At 40.0% G+C, this 23626-nt stretch overlaps 2 protein-coding genes across 6 annotated transcripts in view; both read left to right on the top strand.

The window, feature by feature from the left end:
* The window catches only part of phax (phosphorylated adaptor for RNA export), a 34997-nt gene extending 34780 nt beyond the window's left edge, over window positions 1-217 (top strand). Inside the window, exon 6 of the mRNA XM_048527429.2 lies at window positions 72-217. Within this exon, the coding sequence (XP_048383386.2) occupies window positions 72-100 (29 nt within the window). The 3' untranslated portion in view covers window positions 101-217. The remainder of the gene's footprint in view (window positions 1-71) is intronic.
* Window positions 218-7245: 7028 nt separating this feature from the next.
* The window catches only part of LOC132209490 (protein JTB-like), a 31927-nt gene continuing 15546 nt past the window's right edge, over window positions 7246-23626 (top strand). Inside the window, exons 1-5 of one of the 5 annotated variants that reach the window (XM_059644664.1) lie at window positions 7246-7533; window positions 11183-11277; window positions 13165-13289; window positions 19057-19167; window positions 23121-23161. In XM_059644664.1, the coding sequence (XP_059500647.1) occupies window positions 19094-19167; window positions 23121-23161 (115 nt within the window). In that variant the 5' untranslated portion in view covers window positions 7246-7533; window positions 11183-11277; window positions 13165-13289; window positions 19057-19093. Of the gene's footprint in view, window positions 7534-7858; window positions 7990-8394; window positions 8414-11182; window positions 11278-13164; window positions 13290-19056; window positions 19168-23120; window positions 23162-23626 lie in introns of those variants that run through there. The other 4 variants (XM_059644663.1, XM_059644665.1, XM_059644667.1 and 1 more) reach the window with 4 other exon arrangements.

Raw genomic sequence — 23626 nt, 5'->3', positions numbered from 1 at the left:
GAAGTTAATCTTCTTGAATTAGGATCAAATTTAGTCAGTTTATTGATCATGACTTAACATTCCCATTTTAGCACCAAAAACTGAGCGAAATACCGCCTGATGAAGGGGAAGAGAGCTTATTCTGGCAGAAACGTGAACGGCTGTGTCATGGAGAGGACAGATTCTGTCTCAACGATCAAATGAACCAATTGACCCCAGGAAATATGCTTCATATTCCTTTGTCTTCCCATCTCTCCCGGTACCGGAGCACTATTATACGACGCTGGGGTAGATCTCGCACCTAAACACTTTCTGATTGAGCCACATCCCTGTATTCTTCGATGAACATATAATAAGTAGTTGACATCTTTGGGGACCTGCTCATCATTAGTGACTAATTGTTCCATGCTTGTAAAGAATAATAAACCGTACCACTGTCTCAATAAAAATGTAGCTTTAGCACACTTGCTGAAGTCTTCATTTATGTTAACTGAATAAAAGGGATGCATCATATTATAACTCAAGAGCAACTGTTAAAATGATAATCCAAATTAAGTCACGTACAAGCTGCAAGTGGCATCAAGTCATAGAACATAGACACAGACCCTTCGGCCCAACGAGTCTATGCCAAACACAATCCTCAAACTAAAACTAATCCCACCTGCCTGTGCCTCACTCGTATCCCTCCAGACCTTTCCCATTCATGCACTTATCTAAGTGTCTTTTAAACATTGTAACTGCCCACATCCACCACTTCTTCGGGAAGTTCATTACACACACGAAACACCCTCTGTAAAAAAATTGCCCCCAATGTCTTTTCTAAATCTCTGTCTGCCCACCTTAAAAATATGTCCCTTAGTCTTGAAATCCCTTTCCTTGGGAAAAGACAGTTACCATTAACCGACCAATAAACCTCATGGTTTTATAAACCTCTGTAAGGTCACCTCTCAACCTCCTATGCTCCAGTGAAAGAAGCCCCAGCCTACCCATAAGACCATAAGACATAGGAGTGGAAGTAAGGCGACTCGGCCCATCAAGTACACTCCGCCGTTTAATGATGGCTGATGGGCATTTCAACTCCACTTCCCTGCACTCTCCCCTAGCCCTTACTTCCTTGTGAGATCAAGAATTTATCAACCTCTGGCTTGAAGACATTTAACGTCCCCGCCTCTACTGCGCTCTGTGGCAATGAATTCCACAGGCCCACCACTCTCTGGCTGAAGAAATGTCCCCTCATTTCCGTTTTAAATATACCCCCTCTAATTCTAAGGCTGTGCCCATGGGTCCTGGTCTCCTCGCCTCACAGAAGCAACTTCCCAGCATCCACCCTTTCTAAGCCATACATTATCTTGCCAGTTCCTATTAGAGCCCTGCTTTATAACTCAAATCAGGTGCCAGAACGCACACGGTGTCTTCCCAAGTGGCAGAGGGCTCACTTGATGCTAGCAAAATGCCAATGCTGGCACAGTTCGTTTCAAGGCAGGAGGATTCTGTTCCAGCTTCTCCTGCCACTGGTGAAATGACATGGCAGTCTGAAATTGATGACCCTCCAGATCCTAGCCATGATCTCACATTCTTTTGTAATTTTGCAAGCCCTCATGTATTTCAGCTTATCCCTTGACAGCAGATAAAATCCAATCCTTGATAATGCAAAGGTCTCTAATAGAGACTCAATATCAGAAAAAAAACCTTTCAAACACGTCTTAATGTTAAATATAATCATGTCTTTTTTTTGTGATATATTTTAGGTATATTTTACTAGCCTTTGAGAAAGTCCAAGAACCATTAACAAGGGTGATAACATGAACTGTGTCAAGAACGTCGGTCACTAAGGGTTGTAATCCTTAGCTAGTGGCTGTTCTAACTGAGTTGTTGAGAATAATGAAGTGAGTTTACATTTCAGAAATGGAGCAAATCCCTTTTAAAGTAAGAACAGGCAATCCTGAGATTAACAATAACATACAGTCACAAAAAAAATCAATAAAAATGTTGTCAAACAAGTTATGTAGTTTGGGATTGGCTGTCCATGAAGTTACAGATATAGAATTAAATGTGATCATTAAAGCAGCAATAGCTACACATTTGAATAGCGAAAGTATTTAGAGATATGGAGCAATGTAGACTATTACACCTTAAAAGAAAAGTACAGCTAACAAAAGCATGGAACATCCTTACCCCCAAGTTCCATAACTAAGTTAGCATAAAAGACCTAACGCCACTGTTATATAAGGAAAGCTCAGAATAAGAAATGTGATGGTTCAAATAAAATGCCCATTGCTGTTTTTTGGGCAACTAGAAATGGAAAATCAACCAGTGATGCCATAGTCTGAGAAGAAACATGACTGATTTTAATATTGCTTTCTTAAGAAATGTTGTATTGTGTTTTAAATGAAAGTTCAAGCCATTACTCCGTTAACTGATATTAATATTTCTTTTGTTGCCCATTTGTACTTCATGCAAGGTGAACACAAGTTAAAGTATAACATATGCCAAACTGGCTGTGAAATGAAACAATCAGGATTACACAGAAATTCTGTCCATTGCACTTTTAAAAAGCCTTATCAGAGCACTTACAAGTTGAGATTTGATATGGATCCCAAATAGGCCTTGGAAACAAAAGCAAAATTCATATGTGTGTATACCTAGTTATGGCAAAAAGGCCCTGAGCTTTCTGGAGTCAGGCTGTTGCAATGGTTAACACTTATTCTCCAAAAATATGTTCAAATGGCACTATCCTTTCAACATACAGGCCATTGGCCAATATGATGCCGAGAATTTCAAATTTGGATGATGGAGGTCTTTGTAATTTCTACATTGTCTATTTGTGTCAAAAAGATGTTTAAAGTAGCATGCTGGGCCCTGCAGTAACATTATTTAAAGGGTCAGGCATCCTGGTGGCTTGCACATAACATGCTTAAACTTTTCAATCACAAGGTGCCTGAAAGTACTCAGAGCATTTTTGGAAGTGTTTTGTTTTGGCATTTGCCAAAGACTATTGTTGTATCCTCTCAGGGATGACCGGATGCCTACTCATCAAGTTTGGGGGCCACAGTGTCAGTATTTCTGGGTCAGCAGATGACAAGAAGATGGAGCAGAAGCAGTGGAGAGAGTAAGCTCTGGATCTTACCCTCTGCCAAGTTGGAACTGGTCTCCCCCATGCTCCTTGACAATGACAAGAGGCTGCTTAATTGACTTTGGGTGGTAATGCCATTGAATGCCAAGGTGGGGAAAAGACAGATCACTTTTCCTGGTTGGATATTGTCATTGCTAGGCAGTTGTATATTGGGAATGTTACTTGTTACGTATCAGCATAGGTCTGAATATTATACAGGTCTAGATTTGTATGGATACAGACTGCTTCAGTATGGTAGGGGTTGTGAATTGTACACAGGAGGAAATAAAAGCCTGAGGGAGAGAAACACTTAACAATTTGTACTAACAGTAAGAGAAGAGTTCAGTGGAATGCATAGCTTCACCACACTGTGATCTCAGCATTATTACACTAAATACACTAATACATTTATAGGTTCTAGAAATCTGAAACAAAAACAGAAAGTTGCTGGAGAAACTCAGCAAGCCTGGCAGCATCTGTGAAGAGACAACACTTAATGTTTTGAGTCTAGCAATTCTTCTTCCGTGTCCTGAAGAGTGTCTCCAGCAATTTCTATTTTATGTTTGTGTTTTGGATACTGTCAAACTATCATAATAGATTTGCTCTGCTTTCTTATCCACAGATGCTGCCAGAACTGCTGAGTTTTTCCAGCAATTTCAGTTTCTATTTTAACAGTAATGCAATTGTGTAGCCTTTTGTTGATATTTTTGCTTTTATTGTTAAAAAATTCAAAAAATCCTTTATTAAGAGCTACCTTCTTTTTCAGGAGGCTTCAAGCCAATCTACACTTAGCAACCTGTTCTGAAAACTCTGTTCATAGTTTGACAGCTGCAACAAATTTCATGAGTAGCCGAGACAATCATCGTTCCAAAAAAAATTAATTTTCCCTACCATAATGTTAACAGATCAATTTATTTTTTAAAAATTGCAGAGTCCTGATTGGTATCTTCACAACAATAAGTAAGTAGTTCTTCCCTGAGCAATATCTGACTGGTGTACCAGGTTTTGGTAAAATCCATCCATTAAGTGGTAGATGCAGGTACGGTTACAACATTCAAATGATATTTGGACAGGTAGACGAATAGGAAATGTTTCGGGCTATATGTGCCAAATGCAGGAAAATGGGACTAGTTTAATTTGGGAAACCTCATTGACCTGGATGAGTTGAACTGAAGGGTCTGTTTCTGTGCTGTCTGATTCTATGAGTCCAGTTTTGACATGTAATGCTTAGCAGTCAGACTAACAAGCAGGGGGAACATATTATCATCACTCAATAACAGCAAAACACTGGAAACATTCAGCATGTCTGACACCATCCAAGATGAGAAAAATAGAACATATGTATCAGGTCAATGACCGTTGCACATTTCCATCTGTGAATCTTGAGAACTAGTCCTGATGAACAGTCATCAACTTGAAACTTTAATCTTGTTTCACCCTCTTTAGATGATCCTCCTGTTATGCTGCCAACAATTCTGGATTGTCTGACAGGTATTGAAAGTAATCTGGAGATTTTAAAACATTAGGATTCCATTAATTGATTCCCATTTAATTGATTGTGCTCACAAGTACCATTCCTGTGCAATAACATCATGATGGCATGAAACATGTATGCCAAAGTGGCACAAATGTTCAGCCTGAACTTTCACTGCCCTTGCCTGCCTGGAAAATTCATGCACACCAATCCACTTCCCGGATAGCCCAGAAAATTTTAATAGCTCCCATGGTCCCAACTGAAAGTCTTGTAATGCCACATCTCTGGCTAAAAGGGGCCACTGCATCCTACTTTGTTGCTGCCATGACTAAAGCTCCGAGATGTTCAAATCCTAGGAATAACACATTGAATAAATATCACCTGACAGGAATGATATCACCTTTTCTTCTCCTTCCCCTTTTGCATTTCATTCCTTCTATTTTATATTAGAACATTGTTGTTGGTTGCACAATGATTGGGACATTATAGCACAGTCTGTATTTAATAAGCTAACTGCTTACAATGGGTCTGACATCCCCTGCACTGGAATAATTCAATTTAAATGTCAATACAGCTCCATTGGACCAAACTCTGAAAATTCTACATTGTTAATACAGCAGGACTCTTTGTTATTGGTTTTCTCAGCCTACAGAGATCTAAGTATTATTGTGATCATTGAGATAACAAATCCATCAGTTTTAGCACCAAATTGCATGGCTTTGCATAGCAAATATTTCAGACTGCAACCTGGACCACCTTCATTTTGGTCAAAGCCAAGAAGATCTAATTCAGCAAGCTACATCAAATGATCATTATCATCACTAGGTGGCATGAGTGCATCTAACAGGTCCACAAACTAGCATGATCATTCTGGTGATTCAAAGATAAAGTAGGATTCTTAACAAATGTATTCTCAAAAGTAAACAAGTGGTAATTCTGCAAAAATCTATGTCAATATAAACTGGCCCACATACGTTTAGGTCACATGATCTCAGAAAAAAACACCAGAAGTTGGCGCATGAATTCATATATTAAGATGATATATTTCATAAGGACATCAACCAACTAATCAAATTGTGGGAAACATATCAACTACATCAACGTCAACAGTTGGCAGCATCACTCCTTCCTCTTGAGATTCCTTCCATGCCAAAGTGCACGATCACCATTGATATTTTCCATTTTCAAAAAATATATATATTTTGGTGACTGACATTCACCAATTTCTGCTTTTTGTAACAAATCAAAGGTACTATTAGTGCAATGGTTGTTGCCACATTAAATGCCATATTCACAGTTTGATGTGGCTCTACAAATTGTGTTTGACTAAAGTTCACAGTGCACTAATGTAACCTTCCAAAATGTGTAGAAAATGTGTATTTAAAAATATTACCTCTTCTCTTTTTCGCCCTCAGATGAACAGCCTGGCTGAATGCACTGTTTGTATTGTAAAACCCATGACAGTCCATTGTAAAGAGGATTGCCAAGATTTTTAGATAGCTACGCTAAATCTACTTACTACTTCTCTAATGAGTTTACTCTCAATGGAAGCTCTCATACTTGGAAGGCAGAGCCACTCAGTTCTTCCTACCCACACTTTCAGCATCTAACTACATGTGTATGACGAAAGAAAGGAGGAAAAGGTACAAAACATGAATAAAAAGCAATCAGGCAGTTATCCCATTCGAACTTGGACAAAGTGTAAAAATTCAAGGTTTACATAGAACATAGAACATAGAACATAGAACAGTACAGCACAGAACAGGCCCTTCAGCCCACAATGTTGTGCCGACCATTGATCCTCATGGATGCACCCTCAAATTTCTGTGACCATATGCATGTCCAGCAGTCTCTTAAATGACCCCAATGACCTTGCTTCCACAACTGCTGCTGGCAACGCATTCCATGCTCTCACAACTCTCTGCGTAAAGAACCTGCCTCTGACATCCCCTCTATACTTTCCACCAACCAGCTTAAAACTATGACCCCTCGTGCTAGCCATTTCTGCCCTGGGAAATAGTCTCTGGCTATCGACTCTATAATCATACAAAGACATGGGTTAGTGGAAAGAGACTACATTTCTGAATGCAGTGAATGTTATTTCTGACCCTTTTCTGAAGGGTCTAGACCCAAAACGTCAACTTCCCTGCTTCTCTGATGCTGCTTGGGCTGCTCTGTTCATCCAGCTCTACACCTTGTTATCTAGGACAATACATTATTGTGTCTAGCCGACGTCATGTAATGCTGTAATTACCAATCGTCAAATTCTATAAATAAAGAGGCAAACATCTGAGCAGCATGGTATTAACCATCAATCACACAAGATGATGACTTAGATACTCATAGCAATGACACACATGACATACATTGCAGAATGGAGCTACATAGCCAAGTCATGATAATTGTGTAAGGACTGGATCTGATTGTGTCATACGTCTAGCAGAGCATTATCCAAATATGTACAGATGCTGTATCTATATGCAGTCATGTACGTTTTCGGACAAGGGTTCCAATTCTTTGATAGGAAAAGGTGGGGTTGTTGCTGTTGTACAGATACCAGTCTAGAAGAGCCTTGCTGACAGCGATGTGACATCATGACGTACAACGTTCAAGTATAAAACTACCTATTTCACCTTCAATCACTCTCTCTGTGAAATGGGGTTAGTGTGTAATGTACAATAGCAACACGCAGACTGTGTGTCTATGATATTATAGCAATTTAAATCATTAATAAGTCCAAGCATGTTTAAACCAGAGCACACTCTTCGTGTTATTTGTAACGTGATCTAACATGTACAACAGCATTTGGGCTGTATCGTACTGACAGTGGAGTTTGACCCACGAAACTGCAAAGTAATATTGAAATACATTGCTCTTCCTTAGGAAAAGAAAAAACACTTTATTGAAAACAAGTTTGAAAATGACAAGTCAAAGGTCGATTGAAGACGGCATCATATCAGCAGAGAAGGTATAATGTTCTGGAAGTTTAACTAGGATTTGGCAGCAACAATCGTGGACTGTCTTCCAGCGATAGGGTTAGTGTTTGTCTTCCCGCTGATTCTCCACGAGTTAACACGGTGTGAAGGTGGATGAACACAGCAGGCCAAACAGCATCAGAGGAGCAGGAAAGTTGACATTTCGGGTCGAGACCCTTCCTCCGCTTCTCTTTGAGTATGAGGTTTCTAGCACCCACTGAAAGTTACATTGCAACATCCCCACCCACCTTTGTGACGCAAACATTCAGCCTCTATTGGGCGGGGTGAAGGACGTGATGACGCCAGGGCCATATCATTCGCGCTCCCTTCGTAAATATGGACCGGAGGGATTGGCTGCTTCCCGGCAGTTCTATTATGACGCAAAGGGATGGTGGCAGATGGTTTGAGGTCAGAGGTCAGAGGGCGGAGCGGCTGTTGTAGCATCAGCTGTGAGTAAGGTTTTGGGTTTGGTTTTGGGGGTGGGGTAGGGGAGAAGGTTTACATAATAGAACCTGGGGCCCGGCTGTAAGGCTTACTGTATCCCCTGGCGTGTGGGGGGGAACCCGGGCCTGGCTCTCCAGGTCACTGCAGGAGAAACACTAATAGCGACATGAAACAATATTGCGCGTTTCGTTCTCTCTTTAGTCTGTAATGAAAAAACTGGCGTTGTGGGGGAACGGGTTGTTTGTGTCGGATGGAGGTCACGTGGACCTGCAGGGTTATGTCTTAACCCATCATAACGGGCCCTGAACGCAAACCAAAGGCTGCCCCCTACCGAGCTGAAGCCTGCCTTATGTTTCTCTCACCCACGTGTGAGGCTGTTAACGTTTTTAAACTCGGCTGTGTAACGTGGTTCTGAGTCGAATCGATTAAGTATGTTATTTCGGTTACCGTGTGCTGATCTGGTTGGCAGTTACTGATCGTTGACAATCAACACAAGTGTTAATAAAGGGCATTGACGTTCTCGGATCTTGCAAGGATTTGCCACAGACTAAGAGTTTGAAAATAACCTGTATTATGTTTATCTATTTTGGCCTCTAATAACGCACCGCCGTTTATGAGCTGAGAAATAAGTTTCAAGGCAATGATATTGTGCTAAGGTGCCTTATTTGTTTTGGTAGCTCCAACTTGCAAGTTTGTTTTTGTTGTAATTATGGTTAATGGATCTTGCTGGCTGTAAAATACACAGCATCTGCAATACTTGTCACTTTGGAGCAAATTATTTGTTTTGTGAATGTAGTCCTCTGCTACACTTTTTTTCAGGTCTATTTAGTCAAAAAAAATTCAGCTGCATCGGTTCCTGAAATGTTCAAGACGTGAACACTTCAAATAGGTTGCAAGTTTAGTTTGGCACTTAGCACCGTAAGGAAGACAAATAGGAGTAGGTTGTTGGCCCCTTATGTCTGCTGTGCCATCAAATATGATCATGGCTGACCTGACATTCTAGTGACCACTTTCTTGCCTTTTCCTGTAATTCTTGATTTCCCTGTTTGGTCAATTATTGATCTGTCTCTGCCTTGAATGTAACCAAGGGACCTCAATGTACAAGATCACCATTGATATTTCCCATTTTCCAAAAAAAAAAATCATTTTGGTGACTGACTACTTCACCACAGCTCTCTGATAAGGATTCTTTCCTTGGATGTGGGGGACCCGAAAGTGTGACAGTACTCCAGATGTGGTTTCACCAGCACCTTGGACAGTTGCAGTCAGACTTCTCCACTCTTATACTCCAAACCCCTTGAAATAAGGGCCAATATTCCATTTTAAGAACCAAAAGAACTGTGGATGCTGTAAATCAGGAACGAAAACAATGTTGCTGGAAAAGCTCAGCAGGTCTGGCAGTATCTGTGGAAGACAGAGTTAATGTTTCGGGTCCGGTGACTGTTCCTCAGAACTGATATTCCACTTGCTTTCCTGATTACCTGCTGCACCTGTCTGTTAGCTTTGTGCTTCATGCACAAGTAAGCCCAAGTCCCTTTGTATTTGCAGCTTTTCTCTGTTAACAATATACTGTTATTTTGTCCTCTCTTCCAAAATGATCAGCCTCACATTTTCCTACATTATTGTGGTTGCAGACTGGTCCCTGTGGAGGCCTGCTGGTTGCCAAGCTGAAAAAGAATCCCTGAGCCCACTTGCTGTTTCTTACCCATTAACCAATTTTCTATCCATGCCAATATACTACATCCGATAGTGTGGGCTGTTTATCTTGTTGAATGCCTTCTGGGAATCCAAATACAACACTTTGTCCCTCTATCTACGCTAGTTGAGACTTCCTCAAAAAACTCTAATAAATTAAAGTGTAATTTCTCTTTCTTGAAGCCATGTTGGCTTGATTTGATTATGATTTTCCAAGTATGCTGCCTTTACCTTAACGGGATTTGAGCGGCACAGTAGCTCAGTAGTTAGCACTGTTGTCTCAACACCAGAGACTGGGGTTCAGTTCCAGCCTTGGGCAATTGCTGGAGTTGCAAGTTTCTTCCTGTATCTATCTGGGTTTATATCAGCTGCTCCAGTTTCCTCCCACCGTTAAGATGTGCAGGTTGGGTGAATTGGCCATGCTAGTTTGGCCTACAGGGTCCAGGGCCATACAGTCTAGGTGGATTAACCATGGTAAATGTGGGGATAGGGTGAATCTGGGTGAGATACTTTTTGGAGGGTCACTGTGGACTCGATGGGACAAATAGCATACATTATGTATTAATGGAAAAGTTGAATTTTTATGGATAGTTTTAAGGTTAAATTTATGGGATCGACTATTACATGGATACTACTTTTGAGGGGCTGAAACTAATGCTACAGTCCAAAACACCCTGTCATTAGCAGAAGCCCAATTTGTCTTGCAATGAATAAAGGGGAAAAAAATTGCAGTAATGACCAGATAAAGATAATAGAAACAAAAATGAGTTCATAAATTTTATTTATACAAAAGAGGGAAGTAGAAATGTGGCTTTAAATAACAATTACATGGTACATCTTAAATTAAACATGTCAGTCTTGGTTCTCTGCTAAAGTACTAAGTCATGCCTTCTCATGAGCCTTGTGCACTACTCTGCACTTGCCTTAAAGTCCAAAATTCCATCCTCCTTTGATTAGTTTTATGCATGGTTTCAGATGGCTTCCTGTCTAACACGTTTTCCATTTTGGCGATTGGGTACTTTTTATAAAAAAACAATCGGCAACCTTTTTTCCCCTCCAATTGTGGCCACTTGCTGGGTTTACATCTTTTGGCAAATGTTCATTTTGGCATTGTCCAAGGTTGATTCGATAAGTTTCTCCAGTGTCCCTCAAGTTTCTCTGAAACACAAACTTCTCTTACTGCTACACAATTATTTGTCTTCTCTGCAACTTCAATAACTTCCAGTTTAAACACTGCTGTACACTTTGTTTTTACTGGATGGCATTTTTACACACAACTTTCAAAACCTCGCCCATGTATATGACTGTATTCCACAAGTGCCTGACACTGACCTGATGTGTCTCAAACTTCTAATGCCAAATTCTTCCATTTCCCTCTTTTCTCTCCACTACTGTTATTTTAGTTTCTCAAACTAACATTTTAACTTTTTTTCATCAGAATTAAGAGCTTATCAAACATTTGACTCTCATTTAGTCTTACTGATCGTTTCCTCATCATAACAGGATAATACCTTGACTCAGTTTTCTTATTGGTGAAGAACTAGGGTTGACTTGTACGCAAGCTATATGGAAAATTCAAGATTTCTTGGCCAAAAATAGTGAGTCAACTTTTACATTGACTTTTACTCGAGTATATACAATATTGCTGTGTAGAGATTCATTGACTAATAATTGATTCCACCATTTTTCCAACAATAAATATTAAACAAATCGCCTTCTAGCTATCTACTTTTAAATAAAGGTGTCACGTTGGCTTATTTCCAATCTCCTGTACTTTTGCAGAACTTCTCCAGAATCCAAGGATTTTTGAAAAATTACAACCAATGCATCTACTGTCTCTAGCTTATTTTAGGATTCTCACATTCAAGCCAAGGGATTTATCTACTTTTAGGCCTGTTAGTTTGTCTAGTACTATTTCTCTAGTGATGGTGATGGAACATAATTCTACCAACATATTTTCTTGGTATGAATGGAATGTCCCAAGTATCTTCAACTGAAGATTGCAAAATATCTGTTTAAATCCGCTGCCATTTCCTTGTTCTCCATAACTGTCTCCCCTGATTAATTTTCTAAGGGGCCTTGGTTCACATGGACTTCTCTCTTCCTTATATAATTAGAGACGGTCTTATTGTCATCCTTGCTTGTTTATTTTCTGTCTTCATACTTTCAGTACTCCTTTGCTGGACTCTGAATTCATTCCAGTCTTTGGGGCTGTCATTGACCTTTGCCTCCCACATTGCTTTTTCTTTCAACTCCTCAATTGTCCTTAACTCCCTAAGCTATGGTTGGTTTATCTTAGAATCTTTCCTCCTGAGAGTCATGAATTACCTACTTAAATGTCTGTTGTGACTTGCTTATTGCCTTTACTGCTAATTTATCCACACAGTTCATTTTTGTTAACTCTCTCCTCATTTCATTATAATTCCCTTTTATTTAAATAAAGTTTTTTTTAACCCAAGTTAATGTCACTTAAATTGAGTATTAAATTCATTGTTATGATCACTACTTCCCAGGAGATTTTTTACTTAGAGGTCACTTTTTAAAAAAAATCTCCTCTCTAACTCTATATAGATTATTAGATTATAGATATCTTGCCTCTTAATGGCCTCCATGAGATATTGAGTTAGACGCACTCAGAATTTGTTGTAGCTAGCTTTTCCATCATGATTGGGTATGTCAACATGAAGACAAAAGCCACCCATAATTATTGCTGTATTCCTTTTTTGCATGCTCTTATTATTGATGTACTACCTCCCCTATAGTTTGCTATTGTTTGAGGCCAATACATCACTCCTACCAATGCCTTTTTTCCCTCCCAGTTATTTATCTCCACCCAAAAGGACTGTTCTTCACCTGAGCCTAAATAATCTCTCTCAGTTGTCTTCATTTTATACCATAACAGTGCTGCCCAATTACCTTTCCTTCCCTCCCACCTCTCTGGAAGGTTAAATATCTCTTGAGTATAAAGTTCCCAGTTTTGGTCTCCAAGTGTAACCATTATTCCATGATGGCTAAGACATTGTATTCATTCTGAAACTACTGCATCATTTGGGATCCTACCTTTTACGAGCTATTATACTCTGACCTCTTTGTGACTTTTAAAGAGGGCATTATATCTGTCATTAGCAGTATTTAAAGAAGAGATGGAAGTTTTCCTCATGTCTCAACCAACATTTTATCAAATGCCATCAAAGAAATTAACTGATTACATACCTCTTTGCTGATTGTGGGTCCAAACTGCATTCTAGATTATATGTTTGCCTGCATAATTTAAAATTTTGTCACTTAATATGTTCACTTTGATTTTGGGACGTTCTTAAATATGCTGTATGAATGTGATTTTTCTAATTATTTGGAACTTTCCTATTTCTAAATCTGGGAGTGACTTTTTTAAAATAGTAATCTCATTCTAAAGTTTAAATCTAATATGCAAATGGCTGAGTTACTTGTATTAACTAACCTTGCTAATGTATTGTTGGTCCCAGGTAACCTGTGTTAACGCAAATGCTGTGCCTCAGTGGTAGAAATTATCCTTCAACAAAGCCGTATTGATGAGTGCAGGACTCCTATTCTTCATTCCACTGACATTGAGGAAGTCTCCTTTTTTAAAGTAAGGTCATGTGAATATTTCATGGTATTCTAAAAAGTTAAAAAATTATTTTTTTTTAAAATAACTGGGATGGAATCACTAAGGATAACATTTTTTATTTGTTTCAGTAGCTTTAGGGTTTTTTGATATTTGTAAGCCTCTAATAGATTACACAGTTTAATAGTATGTACCAGCAAGTTTGAGCAACCTATGTGTGGAATCAGGATGTGGGTGAGGTTATAGAGCCAGAGATATACAGCATGGAAACAGACCCTTTGGTCCAACTCATCCACACCGACCAGCTATCCTATTTGTATCTAGTCCCATTTGCCGGTATTTGACCCATATCCCTCTTAAACCCTTCCTATTCATGTACCCATCCAGAGTAAATGTTATAATAGTACCTGCTCCCTCCACTTCCTCTGACAGCTCAATCCATATACACATCACCTGGGTGAAAAAGTTGCCCCTTAGGTCCCTTTTAAATCTTTCCCCTCTTGCCTTAAACCTATGCCTCTAGTTCTGAACTCCCCCACCACAGAGAAAAGGCCTTGCTTAATTATCCTGCCCATACCTAATTATCCTCTCCATATCTCTCATGATTTCATAAGCCTGTACGATCACCCCTCAGCTTCCAATGCATCAGGGAAAATAGCCCAGCCTATTCGGCTTCTCCCTAAAGTTCAAGCCCTCCAACCCTGGCAACGTCCTTGTAAATTTTTTCTGAATCCTTTCAAGCTTCACGACATCCTTCCTATAGGAGAGAGACCAGAATTGCACGATAATCTGAAAGTGGCCTAACGAATGTCCTGTACAGCTGCAAAATGACCTCCCACCTCCTATATTCAATGCACAGACCAAAAAGGAAAGCTTACCAAACGCCACCTTCACTATCCGATCTACCTGTGACTCCACTTTCAAGGAATTATAAACTTGCATTCCAAGGTCTCTTTGTTCCCAACGTGCCCAGCACCTTACCATTATGTGTACTAGTACTGCAGTGATTTGCTTTTCCAAAATACGGCACCTCTTGTTTCATCTAAATCACGTTCCGTCTGTCACTCATTGGCCCATCTGATCAAGATCCTGTACTCTAAGGTAACCTTTGCTGTCCACTATGCCTCCAATTTTAATGTCACCTGCAACCTTACTAACCATAACATTACTTACCTTACCTTACCTGTGTTCATTTTTATAACTGATGAGAAGCAGTGGACCCAGCAGAAATCCTTATGGCACACTGCTGGTCACAGGCCTCCAGTCTGAAAAGTAACCCTCGACCACTACCCTCTGTCATCTTTGAGCCAGTTCTGTATCCAGAAAGCTAGTTATCCTTGTTAACCAAGTGTGAAGCTGGATGTACCCAGCAGGCCAAGCAGCATCTCAGGAGCACAAAGGCTGACATTTCGGGCCTAGACCCTTCATCCTAGTCAGCTCGTTATCGTTGCGTTGTGTGATCTAACCTTGCTAACTAGTCTACCCTGAAGGACCTTTTTGAATGCATTGTTGAAGTCCATATAGATCACATTCCCTACTCTGCCTTCAACAATCCTCTTTGTTACTTTTTCAAAAAACTCAAATCAAGTTAGTGAAACATGATTTCCCACGCAAAGCCATGCTGACTATCCCTAATCAGTTCTTGCCTTTGCAAATACATGGATGGAATCCTGAGGGACAGGATGTACAACAACTTGCCTGCCCCTGATGTCAGGCTCACTTGTCTATAGTTTGCTTGGTTTTCCTTACCACCTTTCCTAAATAGTGGTACCATATTAGCCACTCTCCAGTCTTCTGGCACCTCACCTGTGGCTACCAGTGATACAAATATCTCAGCAAGGGGACCAGCAATCCCTTTCATAGAACATAGAACATTACAGCACAGTACAGGCCCTTCGACCCTCAATGTTGTGCCGACCTGTCATACCGATCTCAAGCCCATCTAACCTACACTATTTCAATTATGTCCATATGCTCGTCCAATGACGACTTAAATGTACCTTAAGTTGGCGAATCTACTACCGTTGCAGGCAAAGCATTCCATTCCCTTACTACTCTCTGAGTAAAGAAACTACCTCTGACATCTGTCCTATATCTTTCACCCCTCAATTTAAAGCTGTGCCCCCTTGTGCTCGCTGTCACCATCCTAGGAAAAAGGCTCTCCCTATCCACCCTATCAAACCCTCTGATTATTTTTATATGTTTCAATTAAGTCACCTCTCAACCTTCTTCTCTCTAGTGAAAACAGCCTCAAGTCCCTCAGCCTTTCCTCGTAAGACCTTCCCTCCGTACCAGGCAACATCCTAGTAAATCTCATCTGCACCCTTTCCAAAGCTTCCACATCCTCCTTATAATGCGGTGACCAGAACTGTACACAATACTCCAAGTGCAGCCGCACCAGAGTTTTGTACAGCTTCACCATAACCTCATCGTTCCGGAACTCGATCCCTCTATTAATAAAAGCTAAAACACTGTATGCCGCCTTAACAGCCCTGTCAACCTAGGTGGCAACTTTCAAGGATCTGTGTACGTAGACACCGAGATCTCTCTGCTCATCTACACTACCAAGAATCTTGTCATTAGCCCTGTACTTTGCCTTCCAGTTACTCCTACCAAAGTGCATCACCTCACACTTGTCTGCCACCTCTCAGCCCAGCTCTGCAGCTTATCTATGTAGCTTCTCAGAGTTCTAGGGTACACCTGATCAGGTCCTGGGGATTTATCCACCTTTGTGTTTTAAGACATTCAGCATGGACACTTTTCAAGATGGTGGCATTTATTTCCCCACGTTTTGTCTTCCATATCCTTCTCTACAGTAAATACTGATGCAAAATACTCATTAGGTGTCTCCCCCATCAGTGATGTAGCCTTGCTGGTCTTTAAGGGTTGTTATTCTTTCTCCAGTTACCCTTTTGTCTTTAATGTATTTGTAGAATCCCTCTGGATTCCCCTTAACTCTATATTTGCCAAATCTATCTGATGTCCCCTTTTTGCCCTCCTGATTTCCTTGAGTATACTCCTACTGCCCTTATACTCTTCCAGGGATTCACTCAATTCCTGCTGTCTATACCTGACACATGCTTCCTACACCTACCAACCTTGCGCTTCACTCTGACAGGAAGCTACAGCCTCTGGACTCATTTTTGAGGGCTTCCCATTTTCTAGCCATCCATTTACCAGTGGACATCTGCTTCCAATCAAATTTTTGAAAGTTCTTGCTCAATGCTGTCAATAGTGCCCATCCTCTAATTTAGAACTTTAACTTTTAGGTCTGGTCTATCCTTTTCCATCACAATTCTAAAACTATTTGGATAATTCTATCATAGAATCCCTACAGTATGGAAACAGGCCACTCAACCCAACAAGTCCACACTGCTCCTCCAAAGACCATCCCCATCCAGACCCATTTATTCTAACCCTGATTTCCCATATCTCACCCACCTAACCTAAACATCCCTGGGCACTATGGGCAATTTAGCATGGCCAATCCACCTAGCCTGCAGATCTTTAGATTGTGGGAAGAAACAGGAGCGCCTGGAGGAAACCCACGCAGACACGGGGAGAATGTGCAAACTCCACACAGACTGTCACCTGAGGGTGGAATCAAACCCGGTCTCTGGTGCTGTGAGGCAGCAGTGCTAACCATTGAGCCACCGTGCTGGCCCACAGACTTCAGTTACCTGCCCTGCCTTATTTTCCGGCAGTGAGTCTTTAAATGAATGTCTTTCTCCTCTGAATATAAATGAGAAACATTTTAACTGGCATTGTGAGGGTCTACAACATGTTTAATAAGGCAATATTTGATGTTTTAGCAAGTATAAAGGTGCATAAATTCCCTGGACCTGATGAAATATTTCTGCTATGAGAAATAGGGGAGGAGGCTGCCAGGACCCTAGCAGAGAGATTTGATACTTCATTTGCCCCAGGTGAAGTGCTAGATGACTGGACAATTGCTAATGTGTTTCATTTGTTCAAGAAATGCAGTAAGGAATGGGCCAGGTAATTACAGACCGTTTAGTCTGTCAGTAGTAATTATTAGAGAAAATTGAGGGATAGGATTAATCAACTCTTGGAAAGGCAGAGATTGATCAGGGTGATAATGGGAACTGCAGATGCTGGAGAATCCAAGATAACAAAATGTGAGGCTGGATGAACACAGCAGGCCCAGCAGCATCTCAGGAGCACAAAAGCTGACGTTTCGGGCCTAGACCCTTCATCAGAGAGGGTGGATTTGTTAGAGGGAAATCCTTTGACTAATTGAGTTTCTTGTAAAAGTAACTAAGTATATCGGTAGTGTAGTTGATGTGGTTTACATGGACTTTGGTAAGGTCATTGACAAGGCCCCACATGGAAGGCTGGTCCAAAAAGTAAGAGCTCATGAGATCCAAATTGGCAAACTGTATCAAAAATCCTCTTAAACAAGAGGCGAAGGGTTTTTATGATTGGAAATCTGTGACCAGTAATGTATTGCAGGGATTGATGCTGGGATCCTTGCTATTTATGTATGTTAATGACTTGGCTGTGAATATAGAAGGTATAATTACTAAATTTGCAGATGACATGAAAATTAATGGTGTTTTTAATGGTGAGGAAGATGCTTTCAGGTTACAGTCTGACATTGGACAGCTGGTAAAAAGTAGAGCAGTGGCAGATAGAATTTTACTCCCGATAAATGTGTGGTGATGCATTTTGTGGGGGGGCTCAATAAGGGAAGGATGTACACGATGAATGCTAAGTCCCTAGGGAATACTGAGGAAAAAGTGAACTTTGTACAAGTCCATAGATCCCGAAGGTGTCAACACATCTGGATTGTAGAATGTAGGAGTAAGGTACCAAGCACTGGTATTCATTTCCCTTTAGTAAATCCATGTTGATTGTGCCTAATTCTACCATTATTGCTAAAGCATCTTTTATTATTGTGTCTAGAATTTTACTGATGAATGACATTGGAGTATAGGGTTTGGTACATTATGATTTTCTTTGTTCCTCTTTGTTAAATCCCACTGTGAGGTGGCACGGTGGCTCAGTGGTTAGCCCTGCAGCCTCACAACTCCAGGGACCCTGGTTTGATTCCAGCCTCTGGCAACTGTCCGTGCGGAGTTTGCACATTCTCCCCGTGTCTGCATGGGTTTTCTCCAGGTGCCCCAGTTTCCTCCCACAGTCCAAAGTTGTGCAGGCTCGGTGGATTGGCCATGCTAAATTGCCCGTAGTGTTCAGGGCCGTGTGGGTTATAGGGGGATGGGTCTCGGTGGGATTCTTCAAGAGGCGGTGTGCACTTGTTGGGCCGAAGGGCCTGTTTCCACACTGTAGGGAATCTAATCTAACCTAATCTAAATCTTGGGATGACAGCATTACAAAACACTGATTAGGCTACAGCTAAAATGCTTTGTGCACTTGAGGTCAACACACTGTTGGAAGGACGTGATTGTACTGGAGAGGTTGCAGAGGAGGATGAAATCTCCATTGAGACACTGGAAAGGTTGGGTTTGATTTTTCCTGGAATAGCAGAGGTTGAGCAGGGATTTGATTGAGGTGTACCCTTAAAATTCCAGTACATAGGCTATGGACTACATGCCAGGGAAATGGGATTAATGTAGTTTGATGCTTGTTGGTCAGCATAGACATGGTAGGCTAAAGGATCTGTTCTTATGCTGACTTTATGACTAGAGTTTATTCTCCCAGGCATTGTTGATGGAATGTTTTTTTGATAATTAAATACCATCAAATGAGGCATGCTTGTTTAGTTGTTAATTGCATTTTTTAACATGCCTGCTGTTTTTTATAATTACAGCAAATAAGTCCCCAGTTCGGAACTAGGAAGAAAGAAAATGTTGCAGTTGGCAGAGTTGGTGTACCTTCTAGTTTATCTGTGTACAGTATGGAATATGTTCATCTCTTTCAGGTAAAATAAGGTCATATGCAGAACCATGTTTTGAACTTGATTAGCCTTTACTACTGATGTAAGACATTAAGCATACAGTTCATTTTAAATTGAAACCTGTTAAGAGCAATTTTGAAGGTTGATTTTGGGTGAATCTAAATACTTAAAATATTAAAAGCATCCCAAAATAAACGAAGCATGTTGGGACAAATGTAAATAAGGAATTGAAAGGTATTAATGTTATTTTTATAAAAGGTAATATTACAGAAACTAAAGGGACGTAAAATAGATTATTGATAATGAGAACTGCAGATGCTGGAGAAGCAGAGATAACAAAGTGTGGACCTGGATGAACACAGCAGGCCAAGCAGCATCTTAGGAGCACGAAAGCTGACATTTCGGGCCTCGACCCTTCATCAGAAAAAGCCTTTTTCCAATGAAGGGTCTAGGCCCGAAACATCCACTTTCATGCTCCTAAGATGCTGCTTGGCCTGCTGTGTTCATCCAGCTGCGCACTCGGTAAAATAGATTATTGCCTGGATCTGATCATCCACATCCCAGAAGTGACTTCGGTGATGGATGTGTTGGTGGTCACCTTGCAAAATTCTACAGTCTGCAGATTGAAAGGGGGCAGGTGTAACCCCATGATTTCAACAAAAGAAGAATGGAGAAAGCCACAATTTACAAAAGGAAAATGAGGACCACTGCTTGGTCCAAGCTATTCACTTCTGTATCAATGATTTGGTTGCCAGAATTAAATGTACAGCACACCTTGTTTTACCTGGTAGTGTTCATAAACGGGCAGAAATTTATATCTCATCCAATTATCTAACGTGATGCTGAAGTGTTTATGCTATAAATAAAGTATAACAGTGATGTCTATATCCATTTTGTTTATATTTCTTATTGTATGTCTTTACATTGATTTTGGGACATATGTTATTATTTTTATAGATTTTTTTGAGAGATGTTGATGCCTTGAAGTTTCACTTGGTCAGGGTTTGCTGTGGTTACGTGTACCTCTTGACTATTCAGATTATTTGATCACCTGGCACACTTCTGATCCCATAGGTGCTGGTTAATAAAAACAAAAATGCTTGCGGATGATAGGAGATGAATGAACGTGCATGTTAGGAAATGGATACAAACATGCTTCAAAGGGATATAGAAAGGTTAAGTGAGTGGGTGACACTGATAGAGGGAGTCCAAGAAGAGACATGAGAGATTGGGAAATCTTGAAGTTCAGAAGGGCTTGAATATCCTTGATCAGATTTGCTGAAGATTAACATGCAGGTATACAAGCAAGTCAAGACAAATGGTATGTCAGTCTTAATTACAAGTGGGTTAGAGGGTGGAAGTAACTGCCTTAATGTATAGACCCTTGATGAGATCACACAGGGAATATTGCACACAACTGTTCTCCTTGCCTGCAGAAAGATTTATTTGCCATAGAAGAAGCACAATAAAGGTTCACCAAGTTAATTCATGGGATAGATGATTTATCTTATGAGGAAAGATTAAATAGGCTGGAGTTTTAGAGAATTAGAGGTGGCCTCATTCAAACGTACAGAATTCTTGGATATTGACCATGAGGATGTTTCCACTGCTGCACTGTATCTAGAACTGGTGAGGCAGTCTCAGAATAAATTACTGGTTACCTATGATCGTGATGAAGAGGAATTTCTTCAGTAGAAGAGGTTGTTGAACCTTTAGAATTCTGTGATTCCTGTTACAGGATTGTGGAGCTCAGCTGTTTAAGACAGATGTTTTTACTGTGAGGAAACCTATTGAGGGATATAGCTGGTGCAGAGAAATGGTGTTGAGTAGAAAATCAGCCAAGATATTAAATGATGGAATTGGCTTGAAGCGCTGAATAGCCTATTGCTCCTATTTCATATGTTCTCACTACACTAGCCCTTTATTGCTCTAGTTCCTTGTAGAACACCTTCGGGCAAATTGAATTGGGATTTTTGCCAGTTATAGTTCAATCTTTAGTCCATTTGCTCAAGAGTGAGCCCGGCCATGGATAGCCGTGCACCCTCCTCAAACTTGAAATATGCAGCCTCTTGATTCTTGTTCAAGATTTTATAGAAATACAAGTTGTTGCAGGTGACCATTACGAATCAACAATGAGCACACTTCTATAAATTGCAAAGCTAATGCTCAGGATTTATTAGATAAACATATTATCCAATGTACCTCTAGTCACTGCAGAACAGACCACCTCAAATTTCATTCCTGCTTTTTAATCGTGTAGCTGATCTCAACCGAAGCAGAATCCTTTCTCATGAGCTAGGAAAAGTAAATGGTTAAAATTTTCCTTTATTCATAGTGAGAGGCTTAACATGGAAAGAGTACATAAGTGTCAGCTATGAACAGTTTAAGTTGATAACGGCTCAAATCTCTTTTGTTCTGGGTTTCTCCCAGTTTAGACTAAATGTTGCTTGCTTACCTTTGGAACAGCTTCTCAGGTGAATTTCTGGGTCAGGATCCTTTTTCAGCTGAAGCAACTTAGACAGAACCACAAAGGCAGCTGCAGAATGGATCACTGCTGAAACCATTACCCCTCTTCAGCAAAATGTCATGTGTCTTAATGGTCAATTGCACATTAATGAATACTGAGAAAGTCGGTGTGACAGGCTGCTGAGGGAGGAGAGTGCAGTTTGGCTGAGGGCATATGTGTGCCAGGTAAATTAGTGAGGGCTGGGGTAAGTCAGGGGACTGGTTCAGGAGGGGTGAAATTGGGGACTTCTGTAAAGTAGCAAATCTGCTGAGTCACATTTGAGATTGACAACCATCCTTGACTTTCTTGAGAGTTTGGGAAAGACCTTGGCTAGGGTTTTGGGTGCCAGACTGAGAACGATGTGAACATACTAGAGAGAATGTGGAAAATATTTGCAAGAATATTCTAGGTGTGAAAACTTCTGTTTTGAAGATGAATTAAAGGGATTGGGATGGTTTTACCTTGAGAGAAGGTTAAGAGGATATTGAGAATTTAACAAAGTCATAAAGAGGTCTGGATTCAGTACATGAAGGTACATTGTTCCTACTTATAAAAGAATTGGGAATGGAAAGGGTGTAGATTTTAAAATCTATTCGCTACATTTACAATTCAATGTTTTGTTTCTGGAATGCAGTGCCTTGAAGTGTGATGGAGTCAGATTCAATTGAAGCAATCAAGAAGACATTGTTTCCATTTGAATAAACATCTAATGTGCAAGGCTACATGGAAAAAGCAGGAGAATTTGGTTCATTTGGAGAGCTGTTAGGACACCATGCAGCAAATGGCTTACAATGATTCTGTGATCCTTTTAGTACTTGTCATAACACAAACTTTGGAATTGACATTGTGACGATAATAAATACCTAATTTCAAATGCCCTTTAAGAATTGAACGATGGTTTCATCTGAGCATAAGAATTCATTTTTGTTCCACAAGCTCCACAATATCTAGTCCATTTTTAACTGGAATAACACATTTGGCCAAAATTTACCAATACAGATTACCAATAACAAAATTCAATTGCAAGATTCAGTTAAAATACCAAATAGAAACTTCAAGACCTTTAGTAAGATTGCTGGCTCTAGTAAAGTTTTGAACTTTCCAATTGTTGCCATACAAACTTTTGAAATCTTTCAGTTAGAAAGATGCGTAATCACTTTCTCCTAATTGGTAGTTATTCTCCATTTCAACATTTGTCATTAGTTTGCTTTTGGTCCATTGAATTTCTTTTTCAATCATTACACTTGATGAATTATTTGTCATTTTATCAGAATATCTTGACTGCACAAAATTAAATATGATGAAAGAAAACGCAGTTTTAATTTGTTTAATGTGTACAATATTTACAACATAATGCATTTACAGACTCCATCTTATTTTCTTTTGATTTCAATAAAATCTAAAATTGAGGTGCGCAGTGTGACAGCTTGCTTGTGTATATAATCATCATTTGTTGTCTGGATTCTTCCAGAATATGTGATGCTGTGCCATTGCAGTCAGAAAGGAACGCAAGTAAGTAGCAAAATTCGCTGTAATTTTTGAACAGGGCAAGAAAAACCAATCCTAACTGCCATTGAAACTATTTATGAGAATGTTAGCAAGGACAGTGTTTAATATTAATCACTGATTGCTCTTGTTGTGTTGGTGAACCAACAGTTGAAAAAATGCTGAAGGCTGTATTGAGAAGATATTCCCATAGGGTAGCTAGATAATAAAGTTGTGGATCTTAATTCAGCAGTGATGAAGCAACTGTTAGATATTTCCAAGTCAATAAAAATGTTTACTTGATGTTGCCCCTTAATGTAAGAAAATGTCTGAAGGTGCTTCACAGGGATGTCATAAGTGAATAAAGCACGAATAGACTTGGGCATTTTACAACACAAGGCCATTTGGCCCATGATATTTGAAGTTGCCAACAAAGGTCTGATTGTACTGATGTGATAATGGGAACTGCAGATGATGGAGAATCCAAGATAA

Source organism: Stegostoma tigrinum, chromosome 3 (assembly GCF_030684315.1).
Source record: "Stegostoma tigrinum isolate sSteTig4 chromosome 3, sSteTig4.hap1, whole genome shotgun sequence".
Taxonomy (NCBI): domain Eukaryota; kingdom Metazoa; phylum Chordata; class Chondrichthyes; order Orectolobiformes; family Stegostomatidae; genus Stegostoma; species Stegostoma tigrinum.
The sequence above is the reverse complement of the archived record's forward strand: the minus strand, read 5'-3'. Positions and strand labels throughout refer to the sequence as shown.